We start from the raw sequence: 11,811 nt of genomic DNA, 5'->3' as shown, positions 1-11,811 counted from the left end.
GCTGTTCTCCGCACGGACGATTCGGGTTTCACCCCAACTCCCCTCCCCTCATGTCGCATTCGGCTGGGATCACTTATCAGAAAGCTGTACATATCAGCCCGACACGATAGAACTCTGCACGATAGGTATGACCGACTACATACAGGGACTGTATACGATTTGCGCATCACCTTTTGCTAGCTGTTGGGACAGAGACGGGTTCCATTGCATTCGGCATCCGGAACACGAAGAGTTCAGCGTCGTGCACGCGAAAATTCAGCATCGTGAGTCAAGGGCGCAATGACCTCCACGCGCCAAATCCTCAGAGTAATTTTTTGTCGCAGTGCTCAAGTCTGAGCTCTCCGGCGGTGCGCCTTCGAGATCCCCCTTTAGTTCCCCTCTCGGACTCGAGTTCTTCCCGACACCTAGCCGCCGGGGGAAAATCGCATGATCGCGCCCGCCCCGAGCACGCTCCATCAAGGGTGCGACGTCCCTCTCGGATTTTACGACTTCATCACCAGCAGGATATTCTATTCGCTCGTCAAATGATGAGCCGCCCCGTCACCTAACCACTGGACGACATCCTGACCTGTCTCGTTCAATCATTATCAACGTCTCACGCGATGCGGGATACCTACCGGACGGAAACTTCGAGCTTGGACGAGCACCAATCAGAGGTCCTCGTACCGGGATTGCGGAATTTCCCCAGGAAGATCTTCCTCATAGGTGAGCAGTCCATTAGTATTCAGAGCGAGTGTGGGAATGGGACTGCGTATAAATATAGACAGGGGGCTTACTGAATTTTTCTGATCGATAAACAAGGAAGACCTTCTGATGATAAACTCTCGAGCAACGCGTCGATTAACACAAGTCCCGATGGAAGTTTGATGTTTGGGCTTGTCCTTTCCATTTGACGTGGCTGCATCTCGTCGAATGCGTCGTTGCGTGCAGTTTTTGGCGAAAAGGGTGACGTCGACGTTCTTTCGTTCAGTGATCTCTTGAAAAGCGACCGTCAACAAAAACGCGCGCCTGCTTCGAGAGTTTCTCTTTCACTTCGTCCAACAGTCTGTCCGCGCGTCTCTGTCTTTGGTGGCTTTCATCGGAACGTCGTCGGCGATAGTCGAAATTTTCCCAGCGCTCTTGGCAGCGTAGCGGCCATCGATAATTTATCCAGTACGAGCACTTCACTCCGCACCACCGATTTCCATGTCCGCGCGTCGTTCATTGGCCGAGCAGGTCATCGCGGAGTACGGACTTTACTCGAACAACAACAATGAGCTTTCCGGCACCACAATCCGGGGTGCATCTCAGGTCGTAGTCGGCGTCGCATGCGAATAAAGGCCGCGCACGGGACGACGAGAGAACATCGGTCGAAGCCAAGCGCAGGTGCCAATCAACCCCTGACACAAAAGGAATATAATAACGTCGACGACAGTACAATTCTGAACTTCATTTCGGTTTGGCGGGTCGCTCTGGCAAAATGCCCAACCAAAAATATTGGTGGTGCAGATTGGAAAGTCGAATTTTCTCTTTCTTCCCTCTCGATGCTGCCGGCGGTCTTCTGTCGGGAGAAGCGCGAGAAAACAAAATGTGAGGCCGCCCCGCGATCAAGCGATTGAACCGATGGGTCTCAAAAGATATTTTCTGGATGTCTTTTCGATTGCTTGCGGTCGACGGCGCCCGTATGTATGTCCGGCAAACGGCCTTGACTGACGTAGGCGCGGCATTCCGTCCGTCACTTAGTCAGGCAACGAGCAGGCCGGAGAGTCCGGCCGGCGAGAGAGGTGGAAGGTGTACCCCTCCCGTGCGAGGGACCCTGGATGAGGACATCCGAAACCAAACAGGAGAACAACGTTATATAGGAAACGAAGGCCGTTCGTCGAATCAGATTTGTCCCTTAAGTTCTCAGGCAAGATGATGAGCTTCTTCCCGTGTGTCGTGATCGCCGCTGTCGTGGTGAGTTTGTTCGATCAGACCTCGTCGTACTCAGTCAGCTGCTGACGGTCGACAGTCCTCTCAGTGAAAAATGCTCGCCGCACAAAATCCGCAGCCAGGGCTCTTCGTCTTTCCTCGTTGTATCTTTTCGCCATCCCTTCACTTACCTCTCTCGATCGACGGGGTCTCTACGTACACCGAGCTGTTTTCTCGGCCCCATGCCGTCGCCATCGTCGCTGGGAGTCTCCTGCATCGACTTCCCATAAATCTCGAGCGCTTGACAAGGCCCCACCAAGCCATCCGATATAGGAAACCGGATTCATATTCTCACGTCGCTCGAAGAGAGGCAAATAGATATGAAAGACAGGCGAGAGGGAAACATTCCCGGGGCCGCGCGAGCTCTTATTCCGTAGATTCCAGAGTCTGCGCTCTCCCGCTTGATTCTGAAAAAAGGCACAGGAAAGTAGTCTTTGGTACGCGGGAAAAAAAGAAGAATTAGGGGCGCGTACAGACCGCAGAACAAGTGCTTCGTTCCGCTGACTTCTCGAGTCACAGGCCGTCTTCGGATACGATGACTTTGGTTTTTCGTCATCTCTCCGTCTTCCTCCCCGGTCGTTGCTCGAGAGCCCTGATCGGTATCCTTAGCGCCGATGCATTCGAATATAGCTTCGGAATACGAGGAGTCCAAATATCCGAAAGTTTCGAGTCGAGATTGAATTTCGAGGGCCGTGCCCTCTTGACCGTCCCGCGTCTCGGATCCGGATTTTAGGCTCTTTTGCAGGCGGTGGCTCTCAGCTCTGTGGACCATACTCACAACCCTTACCGTGAAGGCGGATATTACCACTTCGATCACCAAGGCATTCCCCATTGGCACTCCGGCAAATACCATTACCATGGCTACGACGAGTACATTTACCGTTCTCCGAAATACGTTCGTTACGTCAGCGATCCCGTAGTACATCAACGACTTCACACCCACGTAGAGAGAGTTCCAACTTACAGCCGAACATACGAGGTGAGCTCCGTTCATTCAATTCGCTTTCATTCATACGATATCGTTCTCAATCTGTGATCTTCCCTGGAGCAGGTCCCCACCAATTACCGGCAGGTTGACCACCAACATCATCACGCCGATGAACGGACCATCGTAGAGAAGAAGATCTACAAGGTAGGTTTTCGCGCGTGCGATGGAATTTTCTCATTGTGAGCTTTTCTACATTTGCGCCGATTCATTCATCCGGACCTCTCACCTCCTTTCCACAGCAAGAGGTCACTCCGGCTCACTACCACGTTGGTGCCACTCACGTAGATTCTGATCATCATCATCACCTTCATTGAGATACGATTCTCCGAGCGGTCTATTCAAAAAAGAAAATCCCTTAAACAAGCGTCGAGGCCGCCTTTCGGGAGTCGGAGGTACCGATTTTCTGATGGGATGCCTCGATACGCAGTGAACCCGACAGCCATCGACATCGATTTGGAGACTTGCCCAGATTCGTTTCATTTTTAGACTTGTTGAACAACTTGGCCAGCCGAATAAATTGTGTCCCCTGTTTTTTTTGTTCCCTTCAACGGAACCCGCTCGGCCCCTTGGTCCGAATCTCTGAAACGAGCCTCATGGCTCGAAAACTACAGTCCGGGACAAGTGTCAGGGTCTTCCGAATCCCGGAGTCCAGTCCTCGGGGACCTCCTCAAGTTCCTCCCGAGCAACTTCGCCCTCAAATCATCGAAAACTATTTATTTCTCTAGAGGGGATCAAAATCTTCGAGGGAGTGCCAGAAGGAGCTCCGCGCTCTCTGCGGAGCGATGGTATTGCATGAAACACTTGCGGCCTTTGGCGTCTTGCCCGCAGGAGGCGGAAATCCGACTGCGGATACCCAGGCTCGGGACCCAGATCGATTACGGTCCTCGTGGCGGAGAGCGGCACGCTTCTCCAAAATCCTGACCAAATCGAGATTGCTTCCGGGGTCGATTGCGGTCAGATGTAACCTCGGACATATTTTTCTTTCATGAGACCGCACCGGATATCGGCGGGGCGTGCCCGGTAAAAGCGATTTGGGAGAGACGATCATAGCTGGTGTGGTGTGTGAGATCTCTGAGGCTCGACTCGAATTCGCCCCCTTTCGGAATCTAGAAGGGATTTCCCGCTCTAGTCTATAAGAATCCTATTGACGAAGGTCCTCGAGACGTGGAAAATCCAGCAGAGATTGAGCGGAGCGTTCCGGGCAAAGTGGGGTCAGTTGTGAAAGTATCCTCCTGCATCCGTCCCCAGAATGACCAGGACACTTATCTGACTACTCCGTGAATCCAGAAAATTCCTAGATGCGGAAAATTGCGTCGATACGTAAATATCCCTTAAGAAATGAGCATCGAATCAGATCCTCCCATCCTGTTATCTGGAGCTTCGACGAGTTTCACCGACGAGCTGTTATTCATGCTATGAATCCGATGAATCCGATGAATCCAAGACGAGATGAGATTGATACCGCTGGGGATCTCTCGCGCGACGCATCCCTCTGGCACTCTCCAGAGTGAGCTCTGCCTTGGTGCGTTCCCATGTCTCCCAGGATCGGAGAGTGGACCTTAAATCAGGAAGAATCGCCAGCGGCCGGGAAGCAGGGGCGCGGGACCAACTTCCGTAGGGAATTCCGTTGTGAGATCGATGTTCGTCGAGGGCTACTCCACCTTGAACCACTGGCGTTCGGAGAGGAAGATGTGCGAGTCATAGGGCGTCGCGTTCCGCTAAGAATGAGTAAGGAAGAAGGAACGACATTGGCTCACTTTGTTCGGCTCCGAGCGCTTCCAATCGGTGGTAGAAGGTCTGATTCACCCGGCGAACGACTCCAATTGTGTCACTCTCATTGAATGTACAAAGCCGAGTTTATAAATTGGGTACGCTTTGACGAGGCTCGCATTCGATGGTCCCTTGGCGAGCGACACGATGCGTTTCGACACGTTTCACGGTCCGGTGGATATACCGGGATTTGTGATCTATGTGGTGTGGGCCATGGTCACAATATTCAACCTCAGCCTAGTAGTGTTTCTCTGGCCCTACAGAAAACGCACGCTCGTCAAGCTCTTCATGAGCCTTCTTTGCGCGGATTTGATTCAGGCGATGATTTCGATCGTTGAGGCCGTCGGCATCAATGCAATGCGGGAATACAACTGGTGGTGTAGTGTGTCCGTGTCGGTCGAGGAAGCTTCTTGGACAATCGCTGGATACTCATTATTGCTCATCACATTGGAAATATTCTTCCGGAGCACGTGGCGACGTGGCTCGAAGCGGAGGAGCATCCGTGGGAAGGCGGGAATCGTGCTCCTAGTTCTGTGGTTCTTGAGCTTCATCATCAACTCTCTGACGATTCCCTTCTACAGTGAGTGAATTGTTGCACGATGCTACCCTTAGAAGGCTTCCTCGCGAAGAAGTACTGCCCGGAATCGATGCTATGAGCCATGTTCAACGGGAGCATCATGATGACTTGCGGTCTGAATTCGGGATCCTATATTTCCAGAAAACGTCTGCAATGCCCATACGATGGATGAACTGTACTCGATAGTCTACAAGATTTCCCTCGCATCGATGAATCTATTGATACCTCTAGCATGGACGTTCCTCCTCCTCGTGAAGACGTCTCACAACCTCGAGACGAATCTCCATATTCATGACGAGTGGTCAAAAGATCTGACAGTGATTCTGGTAATCAATTTTACCGTGTGCTGGATTGTGAAACAGGTCAGTATTCACGCAGTGTCTCGTACTCAGCCCGACCAAAAAAACAGAGATGGATGGCTGAGTGGCTGAAGCCATTCTACAAGCGCTCCCGAATCCTGTTCTTGTCCTCAGTAGTTCTGAGTTCGCATTCGAGGCCGTCCATCACGGCCGCTCAGCATGTCACTCCTGAAATGAGATCGGTCGTGCGAGTCGTTGAAATCGTTTTCGCGCTCGGATGCGGAGAAAGCGAGAAGAACTCCCAGTGGGGTCAGTGGGGAGTCATTTCACGTGGGGAGTCATCCTGACTCTGGCTTGGTTTATTTTTTGTTTGCTTCTTCCGGAGTGTTAGAATGCTCTGGACAACGAAAAACTATTCCAAGCCATTTACCTTCTCTTTTTCGGAGTCGTAAAATTCATCATTCGCAAGCGAGCTACCTCTCTTCTCGTGTCGGCCTCATATTGAACCAAGTTCCCCCTTCCCGAGGATCTCTTCCTTAAGATCGCGAATTCTCGGGGCTCAGAATGCCGTCGCCGGGAGCAGAGCCCTCGCGGAAATCAGTACCTACCTACTTGTCATGAGGCTGCGTCTCTCCTCCTCGCTAAACGAAACGTTCTAGAGACAGTCACCTATCCATCGAGCCTTAAGGCAGCTACTCAGCCTCTGTGCATTCGTAGCCGATTATCTTATACTATGTGCTTATCCACCTTGATGTTGACTAAATCAATTCAGACGACACGGTCCCTCATTGGACCCGCCTAGCGCCCCGCTGGGACAGCCTTGCTTACCTCCACAGAATCTCGCGTGCAAGTCGGAGGCTACTTTTTCAGCGAGTTTTCGCCTTGAGGTCCCTGACGGGGGTCTTGCTGATGTTTTTCGCGCGGCCTCTCGCCGGGGCTCCCGCTAGCAAAGTTCGATCCCAGCTGCCGGAAAAATTAGCAAGTCCCAAACCGAATCCCCGCCGGGCGCATCTGGGGATCAGTCAACGGAAGCAATCTGTTCCCAGTGATGCCCAAGCCAATCAATTCGGTTATTATAGAGCCCGGGAAAAATCATAATTCCGAGGCTCCGGGATCAGGCGGATCGGAGGAGTCGTCTTCTCTGGGAGCCTATAGCCATGCTTCGAACTGCCGACTCTGATTCCTCGTGAGGAGCTCAGAGTCATCACAATGTCTCGAAGGAAGCTCCGGAGCCTCCATTGGGACTATCTCTCGTAGACCACATTGCAGGCTTCTCGTCGTTCACGGAGCGTTTTCGAATCAAAATAAGTGGGGGATCGTCTCGTGCAGGCGGAAAGTGTAGCTATTGCGTCCTTCAGAGAATAGATCAAGGTCTCCCTGAGGCCCTCGAAAGCAGCGGGACCTCCTGGAATACGTGGCTCGGATGGTTGCTCGAAGGGCGGCTCTGCTTTTGTCGTCGGAAAGTTCCTTAGCTTCAGTAGTTTAGGGCTCGACAAAGACGGTAAAAAGGATCAAGTTGCCAGGACGGATTCTTTCACGTATATGTCGCGGGACTTCCCGGAGGATACGTATCTCGCTTCTCAGGCTCCCTGCCCCAGGGGATATTCACCACGCCGAAGAAGCTCGCGAGTAATGCTCCCGGGGGCTGTTGCGTACGAAATAAGGGCCGCTCGACTCGAGACTCGATCCCGGGTTGACCTTTCTTCGACAGGTTCCCCTTTGCGATGAGTTTGGATCCTCGATACATGTAGTTTACGTTCCAGCTGCCCACGATCGTATTCTGGGACTATCGTCAGGTTTATATCGTAGTTGACAACTTGTCCTACGTCTTGTCCAACATCCGATGTCTTGTGGATGCGATGATGATCATCTTATTCTTCAATGAAATCACGTCGCTCGGGTGAGTCATTGGTCTTCGGGGAAACGCCTTCTGCTCTTTCCTTTCTTCTTCCTCGGTTCGCGTGGAAAAACGTGTATTGAAGTGCTATAATCAAGCGCCCATCACATATGGAATAATGCTACATCATGCTCTAGGACTTGCGAATGCGGCGGAGAACTGACCAAGCAGCTCCCCGGACATCAGCACACTACAAGAACTCGCACGCCTCCCCCCATAGCCGACGTGAACGATTTATAGATTGTGGAAATACATGTATTTTCGAAGTCACCGCTCAACGGAATGGTGGAGACTGCGTCATCGACACGAAGTTGGGGAAACTCCGACCATTCCAAGGCATGGGAGAATCATCATATATTCCATCCATGACGAGTTTGTCTTGCGTGTTTGCAGAATGAAATGTGTGCAGAGTAAACAAGGGTTGCAAAATAAAGTCATATACTCATCCAGCATTTCTTCGGAATGAATTTGGGAAGTTCGAAAAAATGCAGCTTCGTAAAGGAGAGTCATTCTGACGGAAAGAAGTCGAGAAAGGCTGAGGGAGAAGCATTGTAATCAAGTTTTGGAACGATGCTTCTTCCTAGCGCGCTTCAAGAGATTGACCCCTTCTTCTCGCTGTCCGTGCTCAAAACTCGCCTTTCCCTTTTTACTCGGAGCGTCCCGTCATTCCATGGAATGACGACGCGCCGCGCCGTCGTCACCGTGATGTCAATCAACAGGCATTAAGTCAATCAGTTTCATCGCATTCGGCGAAACAGCCGCGGTGAAATCTCAAACACCGTCTAAATATACGGCCGTTGGTTATGTCCTTGGTCAATTTTGAAACGGACACAACCTACTAAAAGTATGATGGCGACGCTTCAAAGATCCAGTTCTCCCGTTGGAGTATGGCCCGTGTTGTCGGGACTATGTTTCTCATGGGCTTTGGCTGTGAAAAGATAAAGTTCGCCGACGGCTCCGCTCATACATCATTCGAGTATCGAGTTGAGACGATGGCCAAGCGCAGCTCGGACGTTTGTCTCTTACTGATCCTGGTCCTCTCGGTCGCAGCGAATGCTTCAGGTATCGGAATCAATTTCCATTTGATGTCAATCGATCAGGGTCCAGCTTGTGAGCGATCGACTCGGAGACACAGAAGATATCCATAGGAAAGCGCTGTGATCGTCTTTTTTCTCTCCGGACAGATTTCGAAGAAAATTACGTGAAGAACCTCGAATCGTTCGCGAGGACCAATCTCACATTCGAATGTGTCCCGTTTATGGAACACAATCAAGTACCAGAATGTGATTGCTCAGCTTGCGCGAGCACGAGACCCAATTTTTTCGAAAAAGTTTGTGAGTTTCGTGCAACGCAGGACCCGCTCCCCATCAGAAGAAGGTCCGAGTCTGATCCGAAAAACGATTGGGACAATGCTTGCAAGGTTCAAGGCTGCACGAGACCGACGGAGTGCTGTGACCCAAGAGTCGGTGTCCTGGTCGAAAACGGTTGTCCTAAATGCATGCCGACCGTCGACGGTAAGCTATTGAATGCTAAGATCTTATCCAATAGTGGTAAACATTCCCAGACATCGTTTTCCACCATTTACCGGAATTTCATCGAGCTCTCCGGTTTCCTAAGCGGGGAAGAACAATTCTTCAAGATAGTCGATCTGTTCTAGCGAGGACGAGGTCTGGAGCGCACGCATCCTGTCAGATCGCCGATCGATATTCCGTCTCATCATCTTCGGACAAGGAATGGAAACAGTTGTACAAGCATTACGATGATGCTATGATTCAAGCGAAAGTTTCCAAGAAGTGTCTCTCGTATGCCGTAGCGCGAACGGCGAATCCATGTGACTGTGTGCCGTGTCTCGAGTCGGAATCATCGATTCGCACCCTCAGGGAGAAGCTGTGCGAGATGGGTCGTGTAGTTCGCACGAACAGTGATCTGAACCGCCGGGATTTTTGGGGACACAACGACTATTTCCTGTGAGTATCTGTGTCCTTGAGTATCAGAATATTGCTCGGTCACGAGCTTTTGGGAGCTTCTAATCAGAGGAATGAAGTCCCGTCATCCAGCCAGTGGGCTCTTTGTTGAAGAGACTGTGTTCGGCGGTGTCTCCCTGGGGACGATCGCTTGATTCTCCGCCGAATTGATTTCTTCGCCGAGCGACGTCGACGATGGAATTTTGGAGGAGCCCTGAGATGAATGGCGTCGGAATGAAAGGGACAAATCCTTTTTAGGAATTTCTGCAACTTCGACAAGTGTCCGGAAATGCCCCGCCGATGCTGTGAAGCCCCGAACGATTCCGAAGCCTCAAGACTCACGTATCCTGTCGACGCGCAGGGGTGTCCCTCATGTCTTCCGACCAGCTCACTTTTCGGGTTCGGACCGGGGTGCAATTCTAAAATAGGGAAGTTCTCCCGAGCAAACCGCGACCGCGTGATGAAGATCCTCGAGAATTTCGCTCACTGAAACACTGAATCATTCGGCTGATAGCAGATAAGCGAATCAAGTGAATAGTCCCGTTCGGGCACGCAATCATCTCCTCAAATGAAAAGCTTCGCAAGCCTAGATCGCATCTAATCTACATCGTTGAATAAACCGGACGCGAGGCAAAGGGGACTGAGGATAAGGATTTTGTTCGAGGAATTCCGGTTGCGGGAGCGGCTCGGGCCGAAGTTTTCCGCGACTCGCGGATGAAAGCAATTTATTCTCGCTGAGTCTCACGTTTTCTCAGACCTGGGTCTAGATTCTAGAGTGGATCGTCAGAGAGAAGATATGGAAAGCCATCGATAGGCATCTGACGATGTCCGAGTGTGTTTCCACCTTCGTTGGATGGGGAGGTACTTTACGCGAGATCGGCCGAGTGATTCTCGTCAATTATTCATCAACCGCCTCACCGACTACGAAGATAATAAGTCCCCCAGCACCTGTGACGTCAAAGTTAATCCGCGTTTGCCGATACGGATGAGTCTGTAGCATCAAAGAGTTCGATGTCACCATTCTTATCGTTTCCCGAGGGGATCGTCTCGATGTTCCTATACTCTGAGAGGATTATTCGAGTCTCCCTCTCGTCTGATCCTTAGTGTATTGCGGAAACGCATCGAGACGGTTGCGCTCGATCGTAAGAGTTGCCGGAACCAGTGGGAACCCTCACTCGCTTTGATCATCGCTAGTTTTGGGGATAATTTTCCAGATAGTTTCACGGCCTCGACCCATTGGAATAATGATTTCTCCCAGGAGATATATTTTTCGACATTTACTCCATACTGATCTTTACTGTCTTCTCTCCTTCACGTGTACAAAGTGTTATAACATTATCCGGACATGAGCATTTACAATAAATAGCGATCAACAACATCCTATGTCGTCCACTATTCAGCGGAATCCAATAAGTGCCTCGGTATAAGTCAATCGTCCGATCGCTCACCCATCATGGCGAGATATTATTCTGGTTCAGGTGTGACTTCATTCAAGTCCCTCTCGACCGTTTCGATCTTGACTCAATAAACATAATATTAAGTTAAATTGGCTTAGTCGAGAGACCAGCTCCGGACTCATGCTTATAATGATGAGGATAACAATGTAATTCGGATAAAGTTACAGTCCGCGTGGAGCTTCCCGTTCCGGACACGTATAGCGAAATTTCAGCGGATCCGATACGTGCCTCGAGGATATCTCCAATATTTATCAAGTAGCTGAGAAGAAGTCCTGGGCCGACGTGCGAAACTCCGGAGTGTTTCAGTCGCCCAAGCCGATGGATGTGGCACTCGAAGATTTCACAGGCGGCATCTCGCGGCCGATCAAACTCCCTCTCGAGATGAGAATATAAGTCACGGGGACTCGGTGACGAGGTCGAGGATGAGATGATTGTTCTGAGCGATAGTGAGAGAAGCAACCTCTAATAATGAATCGGGAAAGATAAGGAACTGGGGTAATGCCTCTTCGAGTGGAAGAACAAAATTGAACAAGCATTGGGAATTTTTCAAATTCAGACAGCTTTTCGACGATAGTTTGGTTCTCCTGATTCTTGCCATCGATTCGAGTGGGGAATCGATTGGAAAGAGAAGGCGACGCGCTTCGAATAATCGATTTTGTTCCGTGATTGGAGACGGGAGAGGCGAAGGTCGGGGAGCAGCTGGGCCAGAAATGACGGTTCGGGGTCAAGAGAAGAACGCGGATCCGGTGACACCAAGAAGAACGGAATAAAGAGACGGCGGTCGTCAAAATCGCCGCTCTTCCAATAAATTAGCTCTGAAGGAGACTAGACGACACCAGAAATCACCGAAGAGTGCAGTAGATATCCACATTGAAGAGGCGGTGGCAGTCTTCATGGATGCAGAGGAAT

The 11,811-nt window shown here is 50.8% G+C and overlaps 3 protein-coding genes across 3 annotated transcripts; all 3 read left to right on the top strand.

Annotated features, from left to right (window-relative positions):
* The first annotated feature begins 1,893 nt into the window (after nucleotides 1–1,893).
* LOC114828353 (histidine-rich glycoprotein) lies at nucleotides 1,894–3,252 on the top strand. Its single transcript, XM_029112166.1, has 4 exons — nucleotides 1,894–1,935; nucleotides 2,684–2,929; nucleotides 3,002–3,082; nucleotides 3,178–3,252. The coding sequence occupies exons 1-4, from the start codon at nucleotides 1,894–1,896 to the stop codon at nucleotides 3,250–3,252; spliced, it is 444 nt and encodes a 147-aa protein (XP_028967999.1).
* A 1,603-nt stretch (nucleotides 3,253–4,855) lies between these two features.
* On the top strand, nucleotides 4,856–7,930 carry LOC100903998 (uncharacterized). The gene is made up of 4 exons (XM_003745848.1): nucleotides 4,856–5,288; nucleotides 5,427–5,647; nucleotides 7,348–7,484; nucleotides 7,619–7,930. Exons 1-4 carry the CDS (start codon nucleotides 4,856–4,858, stop codon nucleotides 7,719–7,721), a joined length of 894 nt encoding a protein of 297 aa, XP_003745896.1. The 3' UTR covers nucleotides 7,722–7,930.
* A 524-nt stretch (nucleotides 7,931–8,454) lies between these two features.
* Nucleotides 8,455–10,991, top strand: LOC100901644 (uncharacterized). Its single transcript, XM_003745752.2, has 4 exons — nucleotides 8,455–8,543; nucleotides 8,666–8,995; nucleotides 9,139–9,448; nucleotides 9,704–10,991. The coding sequence occupies exons 1-4, from the start codon at nucleotides 8,474–8,476 to the stop codon at nucleotides 9,933–9,935; spliced, it is 942 nt and encodes a 313-aa protein (XP_003745800.1). The 5' UTR covers nucleotides 8,455–8,473; the 3' UTR covers nucleotides 9,936–10,991.
* The last annotated feature ends 820 nt before the right edge of the window (nucleotides 10,992–11,811 follow it).

Source organism: Galendromus occidentalis, unplaced genomic scaffold, assembly GCF_000255335.2.
Source record: "Galendromus occidentalis unplaced genomic scaffold, Mocc_1.1 scf7180000077485, whole genome shotgun sequence".
In the NCBI taxonomy this organism is placed as follows: Eukaryota; Metazoa; Arthropoda; class Arachnida; order Mesostigmata; family Phytoseiidae; genus Galendromus; species Galendromus occidentalis.
Note: the sequence above shows the minus strand (reverse complement) of the source record. Positions and strands in the feature narration are given on the sequence as shown.

Bases quoted from the DNA above. Each gene is read 5' to 3' on its own strand.
- LOC114828353 (XM_029112166.1), top strand. From the start codon at position 1,894: ATGATGAGCTTCTTCCCGTGTGTCGTGATCGCCGCTGTCGTG. The intron at 1,936-2,683 runs GTGAGTTTGTTC...TCCGGATTTTAG, and splicing joins TCGTGATCGCCGCTGTCGTG to GCTCTTTTGCAGGCGGTGGC. The intron at 3,083-3,177 runs GTAGGTTTTCGC...TCCTTTCCACAG, and splicing joins TAGAGAAGAAGATCTACAAG to CAAGAGGTCACTCCGGCTCA.
- LOC100903998 (XM_003745848.1), top strand. From the start codon at position 4,856: ATGCGTTTCGACACGTTTCACGGTCCGGTGGATATACCGGGATTTGTG. The intron at 5,648-7,347 runs GTCAGTATTCAC...TTTACGTTCCAG, and splicing joins TGTGCTGGATTGTGAAACAG to CTGCCCACGATCGTATTCTG. The intron at 7,485-7,618 runs GTGAGTCATTGG...ATCATGCTCTAG, and splicing joins AATGAAATCACGTCGCTCGG to GACTTGCGAATGCGGCGGAG.
- LOC100901644 (XM_003745752.2), top strand. From the start codon at position 8,474: ATGGCCAAGCGCAGCTCGGACGTTTGTCTCTTACTGATCCTGGTCCTC. The intron at 8,544-8,665 runs GTATCGGAATCA...CTCTCCGGACAG, and splicing joins GGTCGCAGCGAATGCTTCAG to ATTTCGAAGAAAATTACGTG. The intron at 9,449-9,703 runs GTGAGTATCTGT...AATCCTTTTTAG, and splicing joins GGACACAACGACTATTTCCT to GAATTTCTGCAACTTCGACA.